Source organism: Coenobita brevimanus, chromosome 75 (genome assembly GCF_032717465.1).
Source record: "Coenobita brevimanus isolate Jiangsu-jjx chromosome 75, ASM3271746v2, whole genome shotgun sequence".
Taxonomy (NCBI): Eukaryota; Metazoa; Arthropoda; class Malacostraca; order Decapoda; family Coenobitidae; genus Coenobita; species Coenobita brevimanus.
The window spans coordinates 119,848-133,264 of NC_137028.1; the positions used below are offsets into that span (position 1 = coordinate 119,848).

At 41.4% G+C, this 13,417-nt stretch overlaps 1 protein-coding gene across 1 annotated transcript; it reads left to right on the forward strand.

Annotated features, from left to right (window-relative positions):
* The first annotated feature begins 916 nt into the window (after positions 1–916).
* On the forward strand, positions 917–12,417 carry ast (single-strand DNA endonuclease protein asteroid). The gene is made up of 5 exons (XM_080278809.1): positions 917–1,116; positions 4,761–5,181; positions 7,909–8,121; positions 10,375–11,097; positions 11,170–12,417. The coding sequence occupies exons 1-5, from the start codon at positions 917–919 to the stop codon at positions 12,415–12,417; spliced, it is 2,805 nt and encodes a 934-aa protein (XP_080134935.1).
* The last annotated feature ends 1,000 nt before the right edge of the window (positions 12,418–13,417 follow it).

Genomic DNA, 13,417 nt, shown 5'->3' on the forward strand with positions numbered 1-13,417 from the left:
GATGCAGGATTGAGTTGGATATTGTTAAAAATGAGAGGGCACGCCTGTGGAAGATTATGTCGGGTTGAAAATGTAAGTTGTATGTGGCCTTCATGGATTTAGAGAAAGCATATGACAGGGTGGATAGACAAGGAATGTAGAAAGTATTGACGATATATGGAATAAATGGGAAGTTACTGAATGCCATGAAGAGTATGTATGAGGATGCTAAGGCTGCAGTATGCATGGATAGTGAACTGAGTGAATTTTTCTGTTTGAATGTTGGATTGATATAGGAGTGTGTCATGTCCCCATGGTTGTTCAGTCTGTAAATGGATGGGGTTATAAAAGAAATACAAGGTAGGGCAGTGGATGTTGGAGCGACCCAAATGAGAGAGGGCAGTGTTTGGAAACTCCCTATAGTGTTGTTTGCAGATGATACTATATTGTTAAATGAAGATGAAGGGGAACTGCAAGGCTTGGTGAATGAGTTTGGGAGTGTGTATAAGAAACAGAATCTAAAGGTGACTGTAGGGAAAAGTAATGTTCTTTGAGAGTAATGAAGTCGCTGAATGTACAGCGAATTTGGATGAGGAGGAAGTGAAGATGTGAGTGCATTTAAGTAGTTGGGTACCATAGTGTGATGAGTAAGGATGGAAGTTTAGAGGGTGAAGTGATTGAAAGGGTACAACAAGGAAGAAAGGTTGAAAGGGTACAACAAGGAAGAAAGGTTGAAAGGGTACAACAAGGAAGAAAGGTTGCTGGTTCATTGAAGCAGTGATAAGGAACAGGGAAGTGAGCATGAAAGTAAAGAAGTCGCTGCATGAGTATTGTGATACCAACTCTTACTTACCGGTACCCTAAGGAAATGTGGGATAAGTTAATGATCAAACTATGTCATCATCATTTGATTGTTAACTTGTTTCCTTTTCAGAAAATGGGAGTTAAGGGTCTGTCTTCGTACATTGAGAAATATCTCAGTGATGTGCTGGAATGGCATAAACTTCACAATTGTAATGTGATCATAGATGGAAACAATTTGGCTCACGTCCTCTACCATGAGTGCCCTGGGGTTAATGCTGCTTTTGGTGGAGATTATGACACATATGCCACATATGTAAGGGAGTATTTTGATAAGTAAGTACAATGTGTTACTTTGGTATTGATTTTTCTCTTTGTATCGATTTTTTTATTTTTTTTTTATTTTTAAGTCTGGTTATGCTAAGTAGCTAGAATTATTGTATTACACTTTTCATTGCTCCACACCTTGTACTTGATGCAACAGCATTATTAATTTATTTTGCATTGTTACAATACAGTTAGTCCTCATCATAAGTGGCCCTTTTTGTTTCAACATTCACTTTACATCCAAGCCCATGATAGGTTACTGAATACTACTTATCAAACCTTCATCTGTCTACTGCCAGATGCTTTAAACCTGTAAGGGGTGGTCACAGATAAATCACCTCCACATCACCTATCCTGTGCTGCTTGGCTGCCCTCCCTGCAACTCACACCCACCTCTCGTATAGCTCTCCACTTCATCCCTCTGTCTCATCCTGCCATCTAATCCTTGATCTCCCCCCTCCACTTCACTCATATACACTCTTTTTGTCAGTCTCTCATTCTCTATCCTCTCCACGTGGCCAAAACTTTATGATGCTTATACAGCTGATTTGCCAGTTTCCCTCAGTTTACAGCAGCAGTAGTATGGAAAGACATGGACTATATTGGAATGTGCAGTTGAAGTTGTGTGTGAATTTTTTTTTTGCCTATTAGTTGGAGCCAGGATTCCAGAGGCTTAAACAGTGAATAAATGGGAGTGTGGTTCATTCAGTAAGGCAAACTTTGGTTACCTGGTAACATCTTTTTATTTTTTTTTATTATTATTTTTTTTTTTTTACCCTACCTCACCCCGCCCTTGGGGTGGGAAAGGAGGTTTGGATGATGATCATGATCATGATGATATTGTAATACATCCCTGATTTTGAACGAGGATTGCCTGTATTAATTAACGTTCTTTGTGGTAGGTGAGGGCGCTCACCATCCACTAACTCGATGTAGTGCTGCTCTTGGGTGTCTGCCCTTTCCTCTCCATCCTTCTTTCCTTCCATTCTCTTCTGTCTTTCTTTCCTTCATTCTTTCCTTGTCCTTCTGCCTACAGGTGACTTTACACTCCCTCTTCTGTCTTTCTTTCCTTCATTCTTTCCACTTCCCTCAGCCTGTGGGTGACTCTACATTGAGTGACAAGCCAAATGGTTTCCTGTTCACCAGGAAACCATTTACTACGCTGGGTGGTAACCATATAACCAAATTTTGGCGCCTGGTGGTTTAGTGGGTAATTATTGCGCTCCAATCGGATTGAGCCGGTGAAGGTTTACATCCAAGGGGTGGTTGGGGTTGATTGCTCATGTAATGCCACTCAGGGATGAGTGAGGCTGGTCACTCTCATCTTAAATGTCGGGACCAACTGCCTAGCCCCGGGCTCCTACGCTCCTCATGGGGCAATGTAGGATTGGATGATGGATGAATTAACGTTCTTCTTATGAATCCCATTACATATCTTGTATCTCATTTTTTCAATGGTTGCCAGTAGCCACTGGAAAGAATTAAGCTGGTTTTAGCATATTATTCATTTCTTAGTCATAGAAGACATCAGCTGAATCATGACCAACTTCGGTATGGGGATTCTTTAAGAGGGAACATCAATCTGTCTATCTATTTCCAGACCTCTCAATCCCGTTTGGGGTGGCCACAAACAAATCACCTCCACGTTGTCCTGTCCCCTGCCATTTCACTGCCCTGCTTCCAACTCACCCCCCCCTCTCTCATATACCTCTCCACCCCACCCCTCCATCTCATCCTCGGCCTCCCGCTCCCTCTCCCCCCCTCCACCTCACTCACATACACTCTCTTCGTCAGTCTTTCACCCTCCATCCTCTCCACATGGCCAAACCACCTCAGTGTATTCCTCCTAGCGCTTCCTATCACTTCCACATCCACACCACAACACTCCTTTATATCCTCATTTGTCAGCCTGTCTCTCCATGTGACTCCACAGGCTCCTCTTAAATAACTCATTTCCACTGCTCTCACTCTTGACTTGTGTCCTTCCAACAACGTCCAAGCTTCACTTCCATACATTAGAGTTGGTATCACAATACTGTCATGTAGTAACTTTTTCACTTCCATGCTCACTTCCCTGTTTCTTATCACTGCTTTCAAGGAACCAGCAACCTTTCTTCCCTGCTGTACCCTTTCAAGCACTTCACCCTCCAAACCTCCATCCTTACTCATCACACTACCCAAGTACTTAAACATACTCACATTTTCCAATTCCTCACCATCCAACCTCACTGTACATTCACTGCCTTCACCTCTCTCAAAGACCATCACTTTACTTTTCCCTGCATTCACCTTTAGATTCCGTTTCTTACACACTGTCCCAAACTCATCCACCAAGCCTTGCAGGTCCCCTTCATCTTCATTCAACAACACAGTATCATCTCCAAACAACAGTACAGGGAGTTTCCAAACACTACCCTCTCTCACCAGGGCCACTCCATCATCCACTACCCTACCTTGTACCTCTTTTATTACCCCATCCATGTACAGATTGAACAACCATGAAGACATGACACATCCCTGTTTCAACCCAACCTTCAAAGAGAAAAATTCACTCAGTTCACCATCCACAGGCACTGCAGCCTTAGCACCATCATACATACTCTTCACAGCAGTCAACAACTTCCCATCTCCTCCATATGTTCTTAATACTTTCCACAATCCTTGTCTGTCCACCCTGTCATATGCTTTCTCCAAATCCATGAAAGCCACATACAACTTCTTTTCCTTCTCTAGAAACTTTTCCACTAAAGATCTAAGAATGAATATCTGATCTAAACAACCCCTTCCCTTCCTAAAGCCTCCCTGTTCTTCTCCAACTAATTCCTCTGTTCTTTCTCTAACTCTTTCAATAAGTATCCTACCATACACTTTTCCTATTATGCTAAGAAGACAAATGCCCCTATGATTACCACACACTTGTTTTTCCCCTTTTCCATTGTACAAGGGAATAATTATACCTATATCCTCCGGGACTCTACCTTCCTCCCAGGCCAGTCTGCACATCTTCCACATCCATTCTACTACTATCTCTCCCCCATGCTTCAGGATTTCATCACACACTCCATCATTTCCTGGGGCTTAACCCAATTTGACTTTCTTCATTGCTTTCCTAATTTCTGTTCTACTGATTTCTTCCTGTCTTCTCACCTCCCTCCTTCTCCCAGCCATTCCCCAGCCACTTATACTCGCATTACTTCCATCCTTTGTGTTCAACAATTCCTTAAAGTGTTCTCTCCATCTGCTCACTTTTTCTCCCTTCTCCACTAGTAATCTACTGTTTTTATCTTTCACTTCCCTGTTAACTTCACTTCCACCCTGTCTTACTCTCTTCTCCTCTTTCCAGAACATTTTCTTACAGTCCCTCCAATTTACACTCAAATTCCTTCCAAATTCCTCATCCACTGTCTTCTTACTCTCTCTTGCTAATCTTTTCACCTCTCTCCTCCTTTCTACAAATAGCATATGGTAGCATAATTTGATTGACTGATATTCAGACAAATATATTCAGCTTAGGAGTGACTTCTCAAACTGGAGGGCCTCGGTATAGCATTCATTAACTTTTTTACTTCACAGGTGTTCTCTTAATTTAAATAAAATAATCTTGTAACTGCAAGAATTAACTTCATGGTTCTGATTATTACTTTTCTTCTCAGGATTCGCTCATGTGAGGTGCATTGCATAGTACTGATGGATGGAGGGCAACCACTTGATTCATGGAAGTTCAGAACAGTTAGAGAAAGAACTCTTGGCCAGATCAAGGGATGTCTTCACGTTAAGCCCAGTAACCAGTCAACTTTTAAAATATTCCCCTGCATGGCTCGACAGGTGTTTGTATCTGTTTTGAAAAGAATGAATATTCCTGTATATCAAACAGACTTTGAAGCAGACTTGGAAATTGCTACGTTGGCAGTGAAATATGATCTAACAGTCATAAGCAGTGACTCAGACTTTTATATTTATGGTGTGAAACATATACGCCTGGATTCCATCTGTCACAAGAAAGTGTGTAAGAACAAGGCTGATAACTACATGTACTTGCATTGTAAATCCTTTAATTTGGAAAAATTTTGCAAGGTAAGTGATTTTATATAAATTATGTACTACACATATATACCTTGCATGTTTCACTTAAGTACTTTCCCAGTTTGAGGCAGTTCTTTGAGGAACAAAGGGAGAAAGAATGGGCATTAATTCAGTGTACTGATGTGCATTCCCCGTCAAAGCTTCAGCGATTATTTGTCACAACAATTCTCTCCTTGGACAATTCTGAGTCATTTATACATTATTATTATGCATAACAGATGTTTATATAATTGTCCCGGGATTGTCTGATGGTGGGATTGTGTACAATGCTGCTGCTTTTCTACCGAGTTTGAATACGAGTTGGAGATTGCGTTCTCCAGTGACCTTGACTGGGTACAGGCGAGATGGGCACTGGTTTTAGGCTTAGGTTAGCTTCTTTTACAGCTGTTAGGCCATTTTGATTGGCTTTAAACTTTTTTTGGACTCACTTGGGTGGGTTTAGGACCTGGTTGGGGGGGGGGGGAAACCAAGGCTCAAAAATGCATCCCTATACTTTATATGTTAAATCTACCCTGAGATATGATACCCTACCTAGCGATGGGTTTTTACTTAACCAATTGCATTGTTAAACCGGGGCTTGCTTGTATTGAGATGTAATATAATTTTGTATCACTTATAATGGCTCCAACATGTCTGCATGCTTTGGTCTTCATCACCTAAAGGCAGCTCTCCATACTGCTCAGTCTCTGGAAGCCTCCGTATTCAGTCCCTTATCCCAGAGGTCACAGTCTGTGACCTCATCACGGGTCCATTTTTGGTCTGCCTCTTGCAGCCTTACCCTCAATGTTCACACTTTTCACTTTCTCACCCATTTGTCATCTTCTGTTGTCTCAGCATGCCCAGACCATCTCAATGTACCCCATCTTGTCACAACACCAATACTTTTCAGTCCCATCATACCTCTCAGCTCTTCAAAAAATCCCAGCCCCTCCAGGCCTCGCATTCAGGAATGCACTACAAATCCGTCTAATCATTGTCATTTCTGTATGTTTGAGCCAATGAATATCCACTTCCCTTACTGCCCAAGTCTCACTACTGTACAGCATTATGCTCCTAACACATGCTGCATACAAAGATCCCCTGGCATGTGGGAGAGCCTTGTTATAAGGCAACAGATCCCTGAACACTCTTCACCTTCTCTGTACCCTGCCTAGAGCTAGCTCCAACCCCACCTCCAGCACATAACATGTCCCCCAATAACAGAACTCTTCCACACACTTAAGAGACTCTCCAGCAAGCTCAATCCTTTCATGCCTGATAATCTCTGCACATTTACCCCAACACACTGCACACATGTAATCAGCATTATTTCACAGTGTACCTCTAATACCACCACATCTCCTATGCACCCACTTGATCACAAACACTGGACAAGATGGAGTTACTCCCACACTCTTGTGGCAAACTGCACATGGCCACACTCCCTCTGCATTGACGGTTCAGCCACCAGACCTAGATATCATCACTTGTTTTATCCACATTTACTCTCAAATCCTTGTGCCCCATTCTGTCTCTCCATTTCGTAAATCTTCCCTCTGCCTTTCCATTCATTCTCTGCAGTCAACTTCATCAGCATACAACATTTTCCATGGGAGTTCATTTTTGAAGTCATGTGAGAGATTCAAGCACCATGACAAACAATAAAGGGCTCAAGACTGACCCCCTGATGCATGCCAACATTCATGGAAAACTCATCACTCAAATCTCCAATCTCTTTCACCTGGGTGCGACCACCCACATACATAGCTATGGGAGTGCACATAATGTGCAGCAGAAATAGTTTAAGAAGAGATATAATGATGTCTCCAAGCCACTTAGAATACAAGTCTATATATCTGTACTAAATAGTGTAGCCCTAGGCCTCTAGGCCTCTGATGAGGCAAAAAAAGGCTTGGATGATAGATAGATTGATAATGTTTTTGTTATTTTGTGCCAATTACATAGTTTCTTTCTAAGGGAAGTGTGCCTACAAACTTGGCATCTAGCATAACAGTCCTTACTTTTAGGGAAGAAACTCAGCCACAAATTAATAGTCGGAGTTTAAGCTGCAAGTAAATACAGTAGTCAAAGTTTAAGCTGAGTTGACGAAAAGTTAAAATTAAAAGAATATGCCATATGCACCAGTACCACACACCTTAGATGTCTTCTCCCACCAGTTTCCAGCAGGTGCTGGAGGTAATGAGCTAGTTTGGACTTAGTCCAAACTCTAAACTCTATCGGATATGTTTATGTGAAGCCACAGAATGTGGTGAATGTTTTTGGCGTATCTGATAGAACCAGGATTCCAGGGGCTGAATGATGAGTGAATGGAAGTGGACTGGGCAAATTTGGGCTGTCTGGACATTGCTACTCCTCACCCTTCCCTAGTGTGGGAAAGGAGGTCCAGATGATGATGATGATGAAGATTAGTGTCTAGTTCATAGAAGGCATCAGCTGCACATTGGTAATTGTCATTGGGGAGGTTTCTTAAGAGGAAGCATAGGATTACTGTGTTTGATCTTTTATTTTTGATAACTATGGGTGGTTCTGCCTATGAGATAGAGTTAGGATTCAGTGGGCTTGAGTGGTGAGCGAATGAGTGCTTTCACCATTCCATTGACCTTGCTGTTAATTAGTTTTCCTATCATGTTTTTCTTTTATATACTTTTTGGACATTTCTTTGGGTGGAGAAAGAGGTTGGGATGATGGTGATGATTTTTTTGTTCTTTTTTTTTTCAGGGAACAGGCATGGATGCTTTACACATGCCCCTCCTCGCAACAGTCTTGGGAAATGATTATATAGTGTATGATTATTTCATGGAATTTTACAGTGCCTTGAGTAAAGACAGAAAGAGAAGCAAGCACATGTCCGATCGTCACAACACCATAAGGAATGTTATAGCATGGTTGGCAAAACATAAGGGAAAACCAACTGAGCACATCATTAAGAAGGTCAGTAGAATATTTACAAGAAGTTCCATTTCACTTAGATTTCATTTTATAGCAAACTCAGCTTCATGTAATGTCTACTGATTACATGTACCAGTACAGTAATATTACCTTTTTGTTGTTAGAAATCTCTAATAACTAAATATAAATATCCCTTTGTGTTTTATGATCTCTGAAATCTGCATAAAAAGATAATCTGTTTGTGTGTGTAATGTCTAAAAGTTTCATATAAAATGCTGTACCTTTTCTTGTTTTGTAATCTCTAAAAATAACATTTGAAAATTCCACCTTATGTTGGTGGCTGATGGTTGCAACCATCATCCACTCACTTGATGTAGTGCTGCCTACTTTTTCCTTCACCTTTATCGTTCTTTGTTCTGTGTTTCCCCTCCTCTTTTACTGTTTTGCCCATCCTTCCTGTCACTTTTTATTACTCTTCTTTCCACTTTAGGTGGCTATGCACTGAGGGACAAACCTTATGGTTTCCTGTAACCCAGGAAACCATTTACAGTGCAGGGTGGTGGCCATCTAACCAAATAATGGGGTGATGTGGAGCCTGTGATGATGCCCCTAGTAACTGGGTGGAGAGAAGCAAATGCACTGTCCATCCAGGAACTAAACCTCCACACTTTTCCCCGTGCCTTGCTGTGGCAAGATGGTGCCTACAAGCAAGGAAACATCGGTTCATCACACAGCATGGCCTTGCAGTGGCAATTGCTCTCCTGCTGTTGATGAGTCTGCTTTACCAGACTGATGGGGGTTACTGACCAAACACTTTGTGTTTCATAATCTCTAAAAGTTACATACAGTATAAAAATACTTCACTGTGTTTTGTAATTGCTTAAAACTGTACCGTGATACCTTGGTTGTAGTGGTTTTAGTTAACACTACAAGATGAAAATCTGCACCCCTGCAGTTGTAGCACATTTTTTTGGCCCCCCAAAATTATTTTTGTGTGCCAGAGCTGGGCTGAGCCTGAGGTTCACAAACACTGGCTCAGTGCATAAGTCCGTGACATATCATATGAGTGAGCCATTTTCATTGGCCAGGATCTTTAGGTTGTGAACAGCCTCTGTTGGCTAGGTTTACAGTTGAAGAGTTGAGGGATGGATGGAATTGGGAAGTATTGGTGTTGTGATGGGTAGGGATAGTTTTGAGATGGTTTGGGCATGCAGAGAAGATGGAAGATGACAGCTGGGTGCGGAAAGTGAGAAGTGTGAACATCGGAGATAGGGTTACGAGAGACAGACCAAAAAAGACCTGGGATGAGGTCTTAGAGTGTGAACGCAGGGATAAGGGACTAAATTGGGAGGCTGCTAGAGCTTAAGCAGGATGGAGAGCCGCAATTAGGTGACCAAGGCCGACACATGGAAGCATGTTGGAGCCATTATGAACAATATGAAACTATATTTACATCAACACTTCACAGACACATATATTATACAGTCGAGTCAGCTTGGTCTGTTGCAAGTGCCATTCACGTTCAGCATTCCTACGTTGCCTAGGCAAAGAACTGATGGATGGACTAAGCGAAGGAGAATTATCATGTACAGTGATTGTATTTACTACTTCAGGACAATGATGGTCAAAGATAACCTTAAACTTGTTACTGTATGTATCCTCCAAATCATCAGAAGAATCAGTGCAGTTTAAATGAAGATCAACTTTGCAACAAATCATATCACGGTCAGTATTCCTATAATTTTTGATCCTGATAACCAGTTTATAAGAAGGGGATTTCAAGATTTCAAAACTAATGGAATCAAAGTGTGGTCTGAGATGAAAGAATCAAGTGACTCAGTCTCTGCATCCAGTAGATATGTGACTGCAATCAAGAGGGGATAAGATCAAATCAAGGACATGTCCCAAGATGTGAGTTGATTTATGAACATGACTTAAACATTAGTGGTAGGTGGGGACACTTACCATCCACTCACTCGATGTAGTGCTGCTCTCGGGTGCCTGCCCTTTTCTCTCATTTTTCCTTTGTTCATTCCTTCCTCCTCTGCCTTTCTTTCCTTCATTTTTTTCTCTCCCTTCTGTATACTGTACAGGTGACTGTACACTGAGTGAGAAACCAAATGGTTTCCTGTATTATTATTATTATCATTATTATTATTATTATTATTATTATTTTATTTATTTTATTTATTATTTTTTAGCCCTCCTCACCTTATCCTTAGTTGGGAAATAGAGGTGGAGTTTTTTTTTTATAGAGTTTATTACCAATACAGTAATAAGTTTGTTTCCCAACAGATAACAAAGCACACTTCAGCCCCAAGAATGACTCGCAAAATTAGAAGGTCTATAGCTAACTATACAGCTTTGAAGAGCAACATGGTAAGCTATATCCAGAACAGCATAGCTGCAAGCAATCCTGGACAAAGATGCTCCAGTGAATTGAGTACTTTGGTCTTAAAGGATGGAGAAAAGCAAAAGTTCCGGAAAGACGGTGCTAAAATTGAGACTGATTTAGTCTTAAAAGGTGGGGAGAAACTTCCCCATTGGTTCATGAAAGCTTATCGCCTGCACACCATTCCACATGAGGTTGCAGATATAATGACACAAAGGTACTTTATTTCACCCCCACATGTTGAGGTGGAACACATGCCATCATCATACATGTTAGTAAAGCCAATAGTTAAGTCAGTTTTCACAATGCTGTGGCAGGAAGTGCTGGAATTCACTGATGTTAATAATGCTGCCAAGGTTCCTATGTTGGAGAGTGAAATTTCTATGCCAGAGAGTGAAACTCATGAGATGGACAGTGAAGTTCAATTGGAGAGAGGAGTCCACATGATGGAGTATGAGGGAATTGATACCTTGGAATCTGATACTTCAGATGTTGTTATTGAAGATGATAGTGAAGGAGATCAGGAGTTTGCAAAGGATGAGGAAGTAATACTGGTATCAGACAGAGTTGGCAAGAGAGTTTCTGAGACTAAAGAGCTGAAGAATACAAATAACTTCTTTCAGTCAGTGCTTCCTAACGGTGACCCTTTGAAGAGTAGAAGTGATGGTAATAATAAAAAAGGTAAAGGTAAGAAGAATGAAAAACAGAAGCTGCAGTTAAGCTGGTATATGCGTAAGGGTAGGGACTTAAAAACTGAGGTGATTCATATTTTACCTGACAGTGTTCTAGGGTTACCGTCCATCAGTGATGTTAGTAATATGACATTATTGGACAAGAAAGCAGTATTCCTACTCATCCTGAACTCCAGTTCATCCATCCATTCCTCATCCAGTTCAGTATTACCCTGTCAGGAGTGTAAGGGCATAGAGCTGGGATTAGATTTTTATGATATGGATATGCCTGCAGATTTGGAATTGATACTCACTTTTATTATATATTGGATTAGAAATACTAGACTCAGTCTAAAGGAGAACCATACTTTGGCTGTGCTTATGTGTGTGTTTATGTTCTTCATAATTGATGGCAAAATTGGGAGGGTGAGAGCTAGGAAAATGGCTCAAGAGTTAGAGGGGTACAGAGGAAAGTTATTGGAGATCCAGGGTAGTGAAGGGTACCATAGTGAAACAGCTGGTGTGAAACAGTTGCTGGCTCATATCTCCATGGAAGAATGTCTCCTTGCAAATTCAAAACTCTTGAAGTTCCACCAGATGAATTCAGACATTGATGATAGGACATATAATAAGAAAGTTGTCCATGCTTTCAGTGAGTATCAAGTATGTATCTACTTCGTGCAGTTGCTGAACAGTTTACTTGGTACACCATTCCCAATGCTAAGTGTTGAATGCTTGTGGGGAGGTACATTTTGCTACAATATTTTCATACACCTCAAGAAGACTGCCAACCCACTAATGGCTGTGTCAAAGTTGTTGGGAATAGGTACTTGCCTGGAGATGCTGTTCCTCAAGCTTTTCAGAAGACTGGGTGAAGCTCTAAACTTTCAAAAGACTGCTGACATGGTAGATCCTGTTGCATCCAGAAGTATTTCAAAGGTAAAAGAAAAGAAGAAATTGGCAAAAACTGGAGGAATGCAGAAACTGGTAAAGTCGATTGAAGGACAGGACATCACTCAGGAAGAGAAGAACAGCAAAATATCCAGTAAAAGAAAGCATGTGAAAACTGAAACATCAAGGTCACAGGTTAGTGGTGAGGAAGATGATGTAATCAGAGCTAAAAAATCCCGGAACAAAGAAAGGACCTATGCACTTAACAACCGGTTTGCTGATTTGATTATTGATTCAGATGATGGTGATGATGATGATGAAGAAGGAGAAGAAGATAGGGATATGAATGTGGATGATGATGATGATGAGTATTTTTCTACTTAGTGCAAACTTTTCAAATCTGTCAAGGCTGTTGGGTAATGTGTGTGTGTTTGTGTGCATATGTGAGTGTGTGCAGAGGGGAGGTATTTTAAGAGCGATTTGGTTGTATGGTATACAGTATGCCAGAGAGGTATGGGAAATAACTCCAACTTGTGCAGAATTTATGATAAGTGGGTACATAAGCGATGTAGTGGTGTTAGAAGTAGACTGTGAAGTGTTGCCAGTGAGTTCCAGAAAACCGTCTTGCTTGTTATCCAGTGGAGTTTTATTTATATTTAGCAGCACATTAAGTGAGAGGATGATGACCACCCCCCACTGACCACGTCCATATGGCAGGTTTTTCAGCTGTAACATACAATACATCAGTGTCATTTAAACAACACATCACAAACATTAAAAATAAAATAACACCAGGACTCAATGCTTTGAGGTCACTTGCCCATACAACATTCGGACACAACAAAGAAACTACCACCACAGTATACTGTACAAACAATACATACGTTCAGTGATGAATTATGCAAGCCCTGCTGGACGTCTAACCTCACCAAAACAAACTACAACACTCTACAGACCATACCTGTACAGAACAAAGCCCTAAAAATAATCACAGGCTGCACAGCTACTACACCCACAGACCACCAACATCAAGAAACCAAAGTCCTCAAAGTCAAGGATCACCTAGACTTGAGAGGCACCCAGTTTCTTGCTGCAGCCTTCACAGACCCACAACATCCACTACAGTACATGGCAGCACATCCACCCACACCAAGGAACATCAAAACAACACCCAGCACACGATACCATACGCAAATACTGTCATCTCTCCCCCCCTCGCCCACCTCAGACCCGCTTCCAGAAGCATATCCACACTCAGATCACTCGCCGCTCCATTCAGTCGCTTAAAGACAACACACAGCTGCATGCACGGCCTCCTGACATCCACTTTTCTGAATCCCATCTTCCTCGTGAGGACGGGGTCCACCTGGCCAGGCTGAGATGT

Excerpts from the sequence above, each read along its gene's own strand:
- ast (XM_080278809.1), top strand. The coding sequence starts at position 917 with ATGGGAGTTAAGGGTCTGTCTTCGTACATTGAGAAATATCTCAGTGAT. Across the intron at positions 5,182-7,908 it reads ATTTGGAAAAATTTTGCAAG|GGAACAGGCATGGATGCTTT; the intron begins GTAAGTGATTTT and ends TTTTTTTTTCAG. Across the intron at positions 11,098-11,169 it reads CAAATAACTTCTTTCAGTCA|GAAAAACAGAAGCTGCAGTT; the intron begins GTGCTTCCTAAC and ends GGTAAGAAGAAT.